This window comes from Heteronotia binoei, chromosome 18, assembly GCF_032191835.1.
Source record: "Heteronotia binoei isolate CCM8104 ecotype False Entrance Well chromosome 18, APGP_CSIRO_Hbin_v1, whole genome shotgun sequence".
In the NCBI taxonomy this organism is placed as follows: Eukaryota; Metazoa; Chordata; class Lepidosauria; order Squamata; family Gekkonidae; genus Heteronotia; species Heteronotia binoei.
Genome location: NC_083240.1, coordinates 7558169 through 7571338, shown reverse-complemented (window position 1 = coordinate 7571338; position 13170 = coordinate 7558169). Strand labels below are relative to the sequence as shown.

The following is a 13170-nucleotide window of genomic DNA, read 5'->3' as shown; positions in this document are numbered from 1 at the left end:
ACAAGAAAAGCCCCGGTTAGGACTATAGCTTTATGTCACTTCTGGAAAGCACGCTTGGCTTCAAAGGACAAAACACATGCCAGCCCCTCTCCTGGGACTACCTAAAAATTGAGCAGGGGAAGGGACTGCGCATCTAGCCCGCCCCCAATGGATTTCATCCACAAGAGCAGGTTTGTGAGAGCGTAACAGCGCTGCTCCTCCCGCCCCCCCCCCCAAGGCGCAATGCTATCGCTACGCTCTTGCAGAAAGCCGAGCAGAGCTCCAGCAATAATTATAATAAATCTTCCGGTGCTGAGCAGAGAGAGCGGGCCCGGCACAGCCCTGCTCCATGATTAAGAGATCCCGGTAATACCTTACGATCCCCAGTGGGCTGGGCAGGGCGCGATATAGCGAGCATTGCATCAAACACGTTAGGAATATCTCAATCATTAAGCGGCAACCCACGGCAGCTACGAAAGTGATCGATGGGGCAATTAGATTTTATCAGCGCCTGCCTTTCGGGCTCCTTGCTTGCATGTGCTGGCTAGGCGAAAGGCCAAGTTATACCTGCCTCACTGGGGGCCATCTCCTCCCCCTCCCCAAAACAAAAGTGACAGCACTCGCTTTTTGTATTAGAAGTCTGTGTGTGTGTGTGTGTGTATGTTTAGACTTAGGGGTGGGCTGGGGATAAGGACACCAAAAGCCATCAAATGAAGAAGACTGCAGATTTCTACCCCGCCCTTATCTCTGAATCAGAGACTCAGAGCGGCTTACAATCTCCTATATCTTCTCCCCCCACAACAGACACCCTGTGAGGTAGGTGGGGCTGAAATTGCTCTCACAGCAGCTGCCCTTTTCAAGGACAACCTCTATGAGAGCTACGGCTGACCCAAGGCCATTCCAGCAGGTGGAAGTGGAGGAGTGGGGAATCAAACCCAGTTCTCCCAGATAAGAGTCCGTGCACTTAACCACTACACCAAACTGGCTCTCCTGATGAGAAAGGCTTCTGAACTACTGGTGGTTGAACTAGTGCAGAAAATAGAACAAAGGTGGAGTCCAGGAGCAAAGTTTTATGGAGAATAGAATCAGTTGGGTAGCATCATAACATTACCGGTAACTTTCCCGCAATTAGAAAAGGTTATCTTACACACTTATCTCCTATTTTGAGTTTGAAAAATGAACCCAGAATAAAGTAGTGCGCATCTAAAGCCTGGTTGACTATATGTTAAGCCAACCCATCCACCCTCTAAGGTACATGGAGCTGTGAATATAGAGTGAGAGGAAATGAGTAAAGCAAACCTCCACATACAGAGGCAGTCAGTCTCTGAATACCAGTGCCAGGAGGCAAGACAGGAGGAAGGCCACAGCCTCTCTGCCCTGTTGTTGGCCCTCCTGAGGAACTGGCTGGCCACTGTGTGAGACAGGAGGCTGGACTAGATGGACCACTGGTCTGATCCAGCAGGGCTCTTCTGATGTTCTTATAAAGGCCTCAGCCTCTCTGCCCTGTTGTTGGCCCTCCTGAGGAACTGGCTGGCCCCTGTGAGAGACAGGATGCTGGACTAGATGGACCACTGGTCTGATCCAGCAGGCCTCTTCTGATGTTCTTGTGAAGGCCTCGGTCTCTCTACCTTGTTCATTAGCCCTCCAGAGGAACTGGTTGGCCGCCATGTGCAAAAAGATGCTGGACTAGATGGACCCTCACTGGTCTGATCCAGCAGGGCTCTTCTGAAGTTCTTCTCAGGGGAAGGCCTCAGCCTCTCTGCCCTGTTGTTGGCTCTAAAGAGGAACTGGTTGGCCACTGTGTGAGATGGGATGTTGGACTGATGATTCAGCCAGGGTCTCCTTATGAGTGCTGTCCTTGACGAGCTCTCCTCAAGCCAAGGGGGTTCGCCGATTGCAATTTTCAAGTGCTGTGTGCGTTTCTCCTGCACAGCTTTGTCAGCATCTGATAATGGCTGTAAAACATGACGCACGTCAAGGCGGCCGTTCTGCACATAACTATACGCAGCTCAGTTCCCATTCAAGTCACAGGGATGGAAGCCTGTAGGTTCAAATGCTGCGCTGTAGCCTGAAAATTCCACAAAAACATACTACAGCAGGGGGTTACCCAGCCTTCTTGAGCCAGGAGGCACCTCTGGAATTCTGACAATAGGGGGGTGGGAACAACCTATTGTTGTAGCCCCAAGCTGGTAGAAGGAGCTCCTTGAGGAGGTTAGGGCCCTCTGAGAGCTCGTACAGTTCCGCAGGGCCTGTAAGACGGAGCTCATTCCACCAGGCATTAATTAAGATCGCAGGCTGCAATAGACTCCAAAACAACTGGACCACCTTGAACATGAACCTGCGATCTGTCTTTCTATAGAACACCCAGCTAGAACAACAGAATAGGAAAATTCAAAGATTTTTATCGCACTTGAAATGGTTTGATTTTTATATCTTAATGTGATTTTATGTTCCATGTATTTACATGAGCGTGTAAGCCGCCCTGAGCCTGATTTCACGGGGAGGGCGGGATATAAATTGAATAAATAAATAAACAAACCACGAAAATGGCTGCCACAGGAGGTGGAGCCAGCTACGAAATTTTAGGAAGCCGGGTCTCGCGTAACTCTAACAGCAACTCTTCCACATTTCAGGCAGAAACTCTGTTTAACAGGATGCCTTTGAAAACGAACATATTCTTTAAAAATATTTCCTTGGTATACACAGGGGCTTACCTTCAGCCACAAAAATGTAGATCTCGTCAGATCTCGGAAGCTAAGCAGGACTGACTCTGGCAAGCACTTGGATGGGAGACCTCCAAGGAATACCAGGGCCGGGGTGCAGCGGCAGGCAATAAAAAGCTACCTGTCTGAACATCCAAGCTCTATTAGGGATTGCCAGAAGTCAGCCATGACATCCAGGCATGCACGCATGTGTGCATACACATACACAAAAATACAAAGAAAACTTTCACAGCCAAGCCAATCTCCAAGGGACAATCACCAGCCCTACTTGGCAAAAGCCACACCTGGCCCCAGCCACTTTCTAAAAACACCTGGAGAGCATGATGAAAGGTGTCAACAGGTATTATGGTGCCCCTTGGCACCACGTTGGGGACTCCTGCATTAGAAGAAGACGACGACGACTGCAAATTTATACTGCGCCCTTCTCTCTGAATCATAGACTCAGAGCAGCTTACAATCTCCTTTATCTTTTCCCCTCCACAACAGACACCCTGTGAGGTGGGTGGGGCTGAGAGAGCTCTCACAGCAGCTGCCCTTTCAAGGACAACTCTTGCGAAAGTCATGGCTAACCCAAGGCCATTCCAGCAGCTGCAAGTGGAGGAGTGGGGAATCAAACCCGGTTCTCCCAGATAGGGAGTCTGCACACTTAACCACTACACCCAAACTGGCCCTCACACATCTAGAACCAGAGGAGAACAGAAAAGCTGCAGGATGCTGTACTGGGTCTGACTCTCTTTTGTCCAGCTTGAAAACTTCCTCCGATTTTAGTCAAGCACCAATGCGGAAATCCGAGAGCCAAATCTATGGCACGAAACGGCCTGCCCTCCTAGCAAGATTCCCCCCACCATCACTGCCTGTGTGCTGCTTCCCATTTATCCAGCTGCTTTCCCCAAGGGCTAGTTACACAGCAGAACCAGCTCATTGGCAGCGCGTGAAAATAAAAAGAGCTGAGAATGGGCTCATCTTCGGAGAGCCATGCTTGTTGATGGATGCGCCGTTGCCCCTTCGTTGTCCTGACCGTTCCCCCTTCCCAGGGCTCTTTTTCTAGCAGGAGCTCCTCTGCATATTAGGCCATGTCCCCCCCCCCCCCCCGCGATGTAGCCAATCCTCCTGGAGCTTACAGTAGACCCTGAACTAACAGCCCCCTTAGCTCTTAGAGGATTGGCTACATCAGGGTGGCGTGGCCTAATATGCAGAGGAGCTCCTGCTAGAAAAAGAGCTCTGCCCCTTCCCACAGTGACTGTCAAAGAGCACCAGGAGACGCAGCCTAGCCTGCCTTTCAATTTCTCTCCCTCTCTCTGGTTCTTGCATCAAAACAAGGCAGGGTCCGCTAAGCTCCAGAAAGGTCAGGCTGCAATATAAAGTCGAGGGAGCCACACAGCGAGGGAGCTGAGCTGCCGAGGCGACAAGGTTCTGATTAATGCAATTAGAAACCAGACCCAGGTCTTTCAGCTTCACCGCCCGCTTAACCCCACCCTCCATTTTGCTCCTCTGATGGAGCCCACTTTAACCCAGAGGCTGCTGTGAAGTCTCTGATAAAAATCAAGGAAAAGCCTGAAGCATCTGGGTCACAGTCACTGGTTTCACACTGTGAAATTGGCACGATATTATCCCGTTGGGGGAAAAACCGCTTCAGTTTGATCCGTTTCTGGGCTATTAGCCACTGTTGAAGCGGCAGGATCCCAGCAGTGGTCCCTGGTTGCCCATTCACACTGCCAGCGCGGCTCAACCATGGACCACTGCAGGAAGGGTTGCTTTAAAAAAAAAATAGTCCCCTGTGTATGCACTCAAGCAGAGAAGTAGAAGACGACTGACTGCAGATTTATCCCGCACCCTTCTCTCTGATTCAGAGCAGCTCACAATCTCCTTTATCTTCCTCCCCCACAACAGACACCCTGTGAGGTGGGTGGGGCTGGAGAGGGCTTTCACAGCAGCTGCCCTTTCAAGGACAACTCCTGCGATAGCGATGGCTGACCCAAGGCCATTCCAGCAGGTGCAAGTGGAGGAGTGGGGAATCAAACCCGAGTTTCCCAGATAAAGAGTCCTTGCACTTAACCACTACACCAAACTGACTCACAAGCAAACTGGCTCAGAAGTGCACAAACGCACCTCGGAGAGCGGTTAGGGGGGGAAAACCAACCCAACCATGCTGGAAACGGCTTGGTGCGATCGCACAGCTCTTCCACTTATGGGTTGCACTGGGCCATTCAGGCAGCAGCCGATTATCCAACCTACATCCGATTCCGGGGGATGATACCGGGAAAATCCAGGTGGCTTTTTGATGCGGATAGGAGGCGTCTGGAGATGGGGTGCATACGGGTGCCGCTCAGAGGGCAGATGTGCTTGTGCGCTCGCGGGCTTTTAATCCAAATGGGAAGTGGGGCTAGGTCAGGCCAAATCTCCTGTGTGAAACCACCAGTGAAGCAAAGCCCTGGCCTAGATAGCCCAAGCTGGCTTGATCTCATCAGATCTCAAAAGCTAAGCAGGGCCAGCTGTGGTTAGTACTCGGATGGGAGACCTCCAGGGTCTCTACAGAGAGGCAGGCAATGGCCAACCACCTCTGAAAGTCTCCTGCCTTGAAAACCCCATGACTGTAACTTGATGGCCCTTGTCATCACCAGCCACATCTCACGGAACAGCAGTGCATTTTGGGGGGGCAGCCCCCCACACCAGGAGGAAACGGCAGGTCATCCCCCACCTCGACCAGCGCTTACCTGCTCCTCCCAAGCCGACGTCGAGGCTGCTTCTCTTGAACTCGCAGCGGCTCTGGGTCTCTGGCATAACGAGCTGGCGACTCTGGTGCAGGTTGGAGATGAAGGAAGTCAGGTCACTGTCTCGGCTGCAAGAGAGAAGAAAAGGCTTTACTCGAGGGGAGCCCCATGCAGCCGCTGGAGGAGGGGCAGGGCTTGTGGGGAGGTTAGCTTTGTTTTCTAAAAAAAAATTGTATTTTGAATTTGTGTGTGTGTGTGCATGTGTGTGCATGTGCATCTGGAAGTCATGGCAACCTCTGGTGACTGACCCCTTCTGGAGGTCTGGAGGATATTCAGGGAGGTATCTGAATAAATCCTACCCTGCCTCCAGGTTCTGGTATTCCAAGGTGGTCCCTTGCTACACCTTCAAAAACCCTTTCCAGGGAGCCTCTGCAGGACAGACAAAAAGCCATATAAACTAGTATCTGGAGTGGTGTTGCCTTGAAGAAAAAGATGACAGTAGATTTATACCCCGCTCTTCTCTCTGAATCAGACTCAGAGTGGCTCACAATCTCCTTTATCTTCTCCCCCCACAACAGACACCCTGTGAGGTGGGTGGAGCTGAGAGGACTCTCGCAGCAACTGCCCTTTCAAGGACAACTCCTGAGAGAGCTATGGCTGACCCAAGGCCATTCTAGCGGCTGCAAATGGAGGAGTTGGGAATCAAACCTGGTTCTCCCAGATGAGAGTCCACACACTTATTCACTCAGCGAACTGAGGATCAAGGCTGGGGAGGTAGGGCTGCCCAGCCCCTGGTCCGGGTGGGGGAGGAGGTTTCCAACCTGTCACCCAGAAGTGACGTCATCGTGCCAGCGATGGTGCACAGCAGCCACTCTAGGCGTTTCCGAGAAAACTCTATGGTTTTCCTGGATGCTCTAGCAATTTGGGAGGGAAAACTCTATAGTACAATAGGTACCATAGTTTTCCCCTCCCAAACCGCTACAGTGTCCGGGAAAACCATAGCGTTTTCCTGGAAACGCCTAGAGCAGCTGTGCGCAGTGTAACTGGCACTATGACATCACTTCCGGGTGACATCATTGCGTCGCGTGCGCGAAATTCTCCTACTCTGGGAAGCAGGTGACTTGGCAATCCTATGGGGAGGAGATGCTACCAAGGTGCTCTCCATGAAGGCTGTTAGCAGGGAAGTCATGGACCATGAATAAGAATCCTTGTCACGCAGCAGGGGACCAGGGAAGGCCTCTGCTAGTCAACACCACTCTGGTATGGGTCAGTCTGGGAGGGCCCAGAGCACCCACCCAACCTCGGTGTCTCCCTTCTCAACAAATACCTTTTATCTGTGACTGAAGAGACTTCAGTGCAATATTCAGGACCCAGGTAGTATAACAACAACAGTTTTGTGAGAAAAATGCTCAAAAACAATAAGTGGTTTGTAAAAACTTTTAGCGCAACAGTGAATATGAAAACAGGGGTGGAGCCAGGAGATTTTCACATTCCCTAAAATAAATAAGTAAAAATACAGCGGTGCAGTTCCCCTGAAGAGAGTCTTCATTTCCACATCCCCAACCAGCTGCACCTCCTGTGTACACTCTCTCTCTCACACACACACAGTCACAGCGGGGGAGGGGAGAGAGAGAGAGAGAGAGACCAAAAAATAAAACAGTTTGCAATCCCACACTTGTGTGGTCTCACTAGGGCAATTTACTCACAAGTTGCTGAAGTTCCAAGTTCTAAAGAATAACACAAGGAAACCAAAGATTCTATGCAAACAGCTTCTGAGAAGGTTACAAAACCAAGAGAAGTTCTGGCCTCTTTCTGTTCCCTTCTCTTCCAATAGGCAGGTTGTTCTGCAGGCTCGCCCCGCCCCCATTCAAACTGATCTAAGATTTAAAGGCACCAAGCACCTTTCTAGAAGAAAGCTGTTCCCAGTGCCTTCTTAAGCCTTCTGTGGTTTGAAGGCACATACATGGAGGCTGTTGGGCTGGAGCTTCTCCCTGCCGGCCAGCCGACTGGAGGCGGGAAGGAACTTGCAAAAGTGGGGAACCCCCGTTGGGACCTGGTGATTGGCAAGCCTAACTGCCACTGAAACAGCCGCTCCTCCATACAACCCTCTCCACAGCAGGCCTTTAAGAGACTATCTGCTGTGCCAAGAACCCTCCATGGCCATTTTCATTCATCTATTAAAAACGCTTGGGGCTCTTTAGCTTGGAGAAATGTCGACTGCGGGGTGACACGATAGAGGTTTACAAGATAATGCATAGGATGGAGAAAGTAGAGAAAGAAGTACTTTTCTCCCTTTCTCACAATACAAGAACTTGCGGGCATTCGATAAAATTGCTGAGCAGTCGCATTAGAATGGATAGAAGGAAGTACTTCTTCACCCAAAGGGTGATTAACATGTGGAATTCATTGCCACAGGAGGTGGTGGTGGCTACAAGCATAGCCAGCTTCAAGAGGGGACTGGATAAAAATATGGAGCAGAGGTCCATCAATGGCTATTAGCCACAGTGTGTGTGTGTGTGTGTGTGTATATATATATATATATATATATATATATAATTTTTTTGGCCACTGTGTGACACAGTGTTGGACTGGATGGGCCACTGGCCTGATCCAACATGGCTTCTCTTATGTTCTTATTTATATCCCACTTCTTCAGAGCCATTTCGATCAGCTCACAATTATATTTCTGAGCTACACCAATCTCATTTTTATTGCTCCTATGTCAAGAGGAAGCTCAAAAAAGTTTGCTGGTATACGCTATCAACGTAACTGGCCAAATGGCCAGACACAGACCCCTCCCCAATCTGAATACTGTTTGGGCACTTCATCTCTTCTCTTCCTGCTGCCCTGGATAGTTTAAAAAATCATTTCCCACAAATAAACAGAAATAAGTGAACAAAGACAACAGACAGAAAGAGTAAATACCAAGAAAACTGGGTGAATGGCTACACTCATAGGGGAATTTTTGGGGATGAAATCAATCTTGTCCGAAAATTCTAAGATGAGTCTAAGTGAATGTTGACGGTTACCTAAATGGGACTGGCAGCAGCAGGTGTTAAAGAAAGCGGGGACACGATAGATGGACAGCCAGTGGTATAGTGGAGAGAATGTCAGATTAGGAAACCAGGGTTTAAATCCCCAATCGGCCATGAAGGTCACTGGGGGACCTTTCACCAGTCTAACAATAATATCAACACCATCTATTTTCAGATCTCCACAGAACTCGGCATGGACTGTCAGCATTCACCTTTACCGAATTTTCAGGCATTCGCTGTAATATAGACATTTCGGCCTCTACCCCATAATCATAATTCCAGATGATGATAAGAACCCTTTTTCCTTATAACACTGTAATAGGTAACTTCTTCCATCTCCTGTCTTTTAAGCAGATCGCTCTGAGCACTGGCTGTTGCCAACGGTGGGGCAAAGTGCCATCAAGTGGCAGTTGACTCATGGTGACACCCCCACCCCAGCATATGGTGACACCCCCCCCCCCCCTCAGCATTTTCAAGCTAACCAACAGACATGATTTGTTATTGTCTGCTTCTGCAGAGTGACCTTGGACGTCTTTGGTGGTCCCCCATGCAAATACTGACCAGGGCTGACCCTACTGAGGTTCCAAGACCGGATGTGATCAGGCTAGCTTGGGCCATCCAGATCAAGGCAGAGAAACACAGAAGAGGTTTGCCATTGCCTGGCTCTTCATAGTGACCCTGGACTTCCTTAGCGGTCTCTCATCCAAGTCCTGCAGCCTCGTGGTGCAGAGTGGTAAAGCTGCAGTACTGTAATGCGAGCTTTCTGCTCATGACCTGAGTTTGATCCCGGCGGAAGCTGAGCTCAGGTAGCCGGCTCAAGGTTGACTCAGCCTTCCATCCTTCCGAGGTCGGTCAAATGAGTACCCAGGTTGCTGGGGGGAAAGTGTAGATGACTGGGGGAGGCAATGGCAAACCATCCCATAAAAAGTCTGCCGTGAAAATGTCATGATGCGATGTCACCCCAGAGTCGGAAATGACTGGTGCTTGCACCTTTACCTTTTTTTTTTTTAATCCAAATCTGCCATAAATCAAGCTTCCACAACCTATTCCAAGAAAGAAACAACACAAGATCTCATTGGGCAACTGGCAGATTCCTGATCGCCTCTCAGGCTTCAAGTCTGGCATGGGGTTAACTCGTACTCCTTTCTTCCTTCTCACCAGATGTGCTGTGCTGGATCACAACTAAAATGTCTGCCTTGTTTGCAACACCAGCCAGCCACATGCCACTGAGTAACCCGCAAAGAGGCTATGGAGCTGAGGGACTTGTCTGACATCAGCAGAAGGCAATGAAAAACCACCCCCTTTTGAGTAGAGAGTTTCTGGACTAGGAAAAGGGAAGGTCCCCTGTGCAAGCACCAGTTGTTTCTGACTCTGTAGTGACGTTGCTTTCACAATGTTTTCACGGCAGACTTTTTTACAGGGTGGTTTGCCATTGCCTTCCCAAGTCATCTACACTTTCCCTCCAGCAAGCTGGGTACTCATCTGACCGACCTCGGAAGGATGGAAGGCTGAGTCAACCTGGAGCCAGCTACCTAAAAACCCAGCTTCCGCCGGGGATCAAACTCAGGTCATAAGCAGAGTTTAGGACTGCAGTACTGCAGCTTTACCACTCTGCACTACGGGGCTAGCAGGGTGGTTTATCTGCTCTGTTAAGGAATTTATAAGACTAGACCATGCCTTGTTTTCACCTGGATGGACCCGAAAACCTAATGCGATCAACTTTTTGCTACTCTCTCCACAATCTGGCACTCACAACAATTGGAATGTTGAAATCTCTCGTTGAATTATCACCTCGAGGAAGACCCAACAGCGTTCAACCCCTCCTTTCTTCCTTTAATTGGCCATGCCTCTAAACATAAGAACACAAGAGAAGCCATGTTGGATCAGGCCAATGGCCCATTCAGTCCAACACTCTGTGTCACATAAGGACATAAGAGAAGCCACGTTGGATCAGGCCAATGGCCCATCCAGTCCAACACTCTGTGTCACATAAGGACATAAGAGAAGCCACGTTGGATCAGGCCAATGGCCCATCCAGTCCAACACTCTGTGTCACATAAGAACACAAGAGAAGCCATGTTGGATCAGGCCAATGGCCCATCCAGTCCAACACGCTGTGTCACACATTGGCCAAAAAAACCAAGTGCCATCAAGAGGTCCACCAGTGGGGATAGAAGCCCTCCCACTGTGCCCCCCACAAGCACAAGAATACAGAGCATCACTGCCCCAGACAGAGAGTTCCAACATTCCAGGAATGCAAAAAACCAAAACAACTTGCAAAGCAATCAAAAACAGGGCTGACCCTAGCAAATGCTTGCATAGGAGACTTCCAGGGAAGACCAGGGCCGGTATGCAGAGGCAGGCAATAGCAAACCACCTCTCTGAAAAATGTCCAAGACCCAGTAGAGATTCTCCAGAAGTCACCATGACTTCCAGGCACACAAACGCACACATGTACACACAAGAATACTTTCGAAAAAGTAATGCTAAAGAGGGATTCTTGTACTTACATGACCAATGGCCTCGTTCTGCGCATTGGCAAGCCGCAACACATCACCTTCCGTTCTGGCTCAGCACAGGAAGCCCTGACTGCTTGGTGCCACCGGAGCAGTGCTTTCTCTGAGGAACTGCCCAGCGCGCATCTCCCTTTAAGTAGACCCCCCCCCCCCAAGCATCTCGTCTCTCCCCAGCTCGGGCCAGAGGTGCCGCGGAGCAACTCCAAAGTGGATGGGGGAGGGAAACTAATCTCCAGTCCAGCGCTTTGCTTAATCAGATAAAGTTTATGACAGAAAGGTCATTAGATGGGGGAGCTGTCGATGGGCGTCTGGCGCTGGGATTTTCACAAGGCGCCCGCAGACAAAGGTGGACTTTGAGTCTGCCGCTCTCCTCGCTCTGCTTCCGCAGGCCGGGTTTTTCATAGGACACGTCAGGCCTTCCAAAGGCGTTTCAGCCGCCACCTTCCACCCGCTTGCTGGGCCCCTCCACCGAAAGATGCTGGTTTCAGCACGTGGACGCCTAACACCTCCACCCTGCCCCCACAAGGCTCCAGGGCAGGTGACTGGGAGGCTTAACCTTTGCCTAGATGCCACTTGTGAGATCTATTATGCAAAACATATCCAAAGGAGTTTATGGGATTAATTTGAGGCAATTATCAGTACATCTTAATTGTGCAAATCGATATCTGGATGTCGGGGACAGAGATAAAAGCCGCCATCAGTATAATAAGAAAAGGAGGGAGGGGGCTGACGTTGGCAAGCTTGGGTGGGAACGGAAATCCCTCTTGGCTTGGCTCATATTTGGGGATGACAGGCAGCATTTCGAGTCACTGCTGCAACCCAGAGAAGAAGAGGAGGAGGAGGAGGAGACCATAGATTTATACCCCACTCTTCTCTCTGAATCAGGGTCTCAGAGCAGCTTGCAATCTCCTTTATCTTCTCCCCTCACAACAGACACCCTGTGAGGTGGGTTGGGCTGAGAGAGCTCTGGCAGAAGCTCCCCTTTCAAGGACAGCTCTGCAAGAGAGCTATGGCTGACCCAAGGCCATTCCAGCAGCTGCAAGTGGAGGAGTGGGGAATCAAACCCGGTTCTCCCAGATAAGAGTCTGCACACTTAACCACTACACCAAACTGACTGAGATGAGGCTGGGGGAAGTCACCAATTTCTGTTAGCCATAGCAGCTTCTGAGACCCTCCCAAAACCAAAGTGAGGTCAAAAACAAGCCGTGTCTTTCCCTTTGGGTGGAGGCACATGTTCACCAAACTAATCGCACACGCAAATTGCTGAGTGCATTTGCAGACCCCTCCCCTAAATCAGAAAACTCCCTGCAAATAGAAGAGAGAGCCAGTGTGGTATAATGATTGCTGTATTGTAACTTGTTCTGGGGGGGACTTGAGTTCAAATTCCTCCTCTGACTGAAGATTGCTGGCTGCTCTTGGGCTAGCCATACTTTCTCAGCCTAACCTACTTCTTAGGGTGGTTGTGAGGATAAACAATAGGAGATGGTAGACTTGTGTGTGCAGCCCTAGGCTCTGGGCAGGATAGAAATGCAACAGAAAGCAAAGGAGCTCATCAGAGACCAGAGCAAGCTAGAAACACTTGCTTCCGTGCTTTACAGGAAGGTTTTTGGGATCTCTTAACATGAAGGATAGCTAATAAAATCTGAAGTGACAAAAGCCACTTTATGACTTCCTTCTCCAGCATGGGGAGAAAAGGCTTCAGAGAATGTGTTATGAGGCTTCCTGTTCCTATTGGTCCATGAACGAATGACCTTTTTCGGAAATGAAGAGACTTTCCTGAGCAGACTAGGCTATGCTAGTTGATGCACGCCAATATTCATAGCTAGCTTGTTCGTTTGTTCGTTTTCTTCACTGACAAAACCAAAGCGTGCAACAACTCCTGTACAAAACTGCGCAGCAAACACTGGCCAAGTTCTTTTCACAGGAACTGATTTATTACTGTCCAGAAAAATACAGACACAGATTAGCCACCTGGCCATAGAACAGAGGAGGCCAAACTCGCTTAACGTAAGAGCCACGTAATATAACCATCAAATGTTTGAGAGAAGGAAGGAAGGCAGGCAGGCAAATAGATGGGGGAGGTAGGAAGGAGGGAAAAGTAGAAAGAAAGCAATTTTAACTTTAAATGCATTCTGCAATCGGGGTTCTTTTTTTGTCTAAAGAATCTTAACATTCGTGGATTAAGGAGGACTAATTTTGGTCGTGG

At 49.6% G+C, this 13170-nt stretch overlaps 1 protein-coding gene across 1 annotated transcript in view; it reads right to left on the bottom strand.

Annotated features, from left to right (window-relative positions):
* SAMD11 (sterile alpha motif domain containing 11) overlaps positions 1 to 13170 on the bottom strand; it is a 226145-nt gene that overhangs the window by 99866 nt on the left and 113109 nt on the right. Inside the window, 1 exon segment of the mRNA XM_060259593.1 lies at positions 5417 to 5541. Within this exon segment, the coding sequence (XP_060115576.1) occupies positions 5417 to 5541 (125 nt within the window).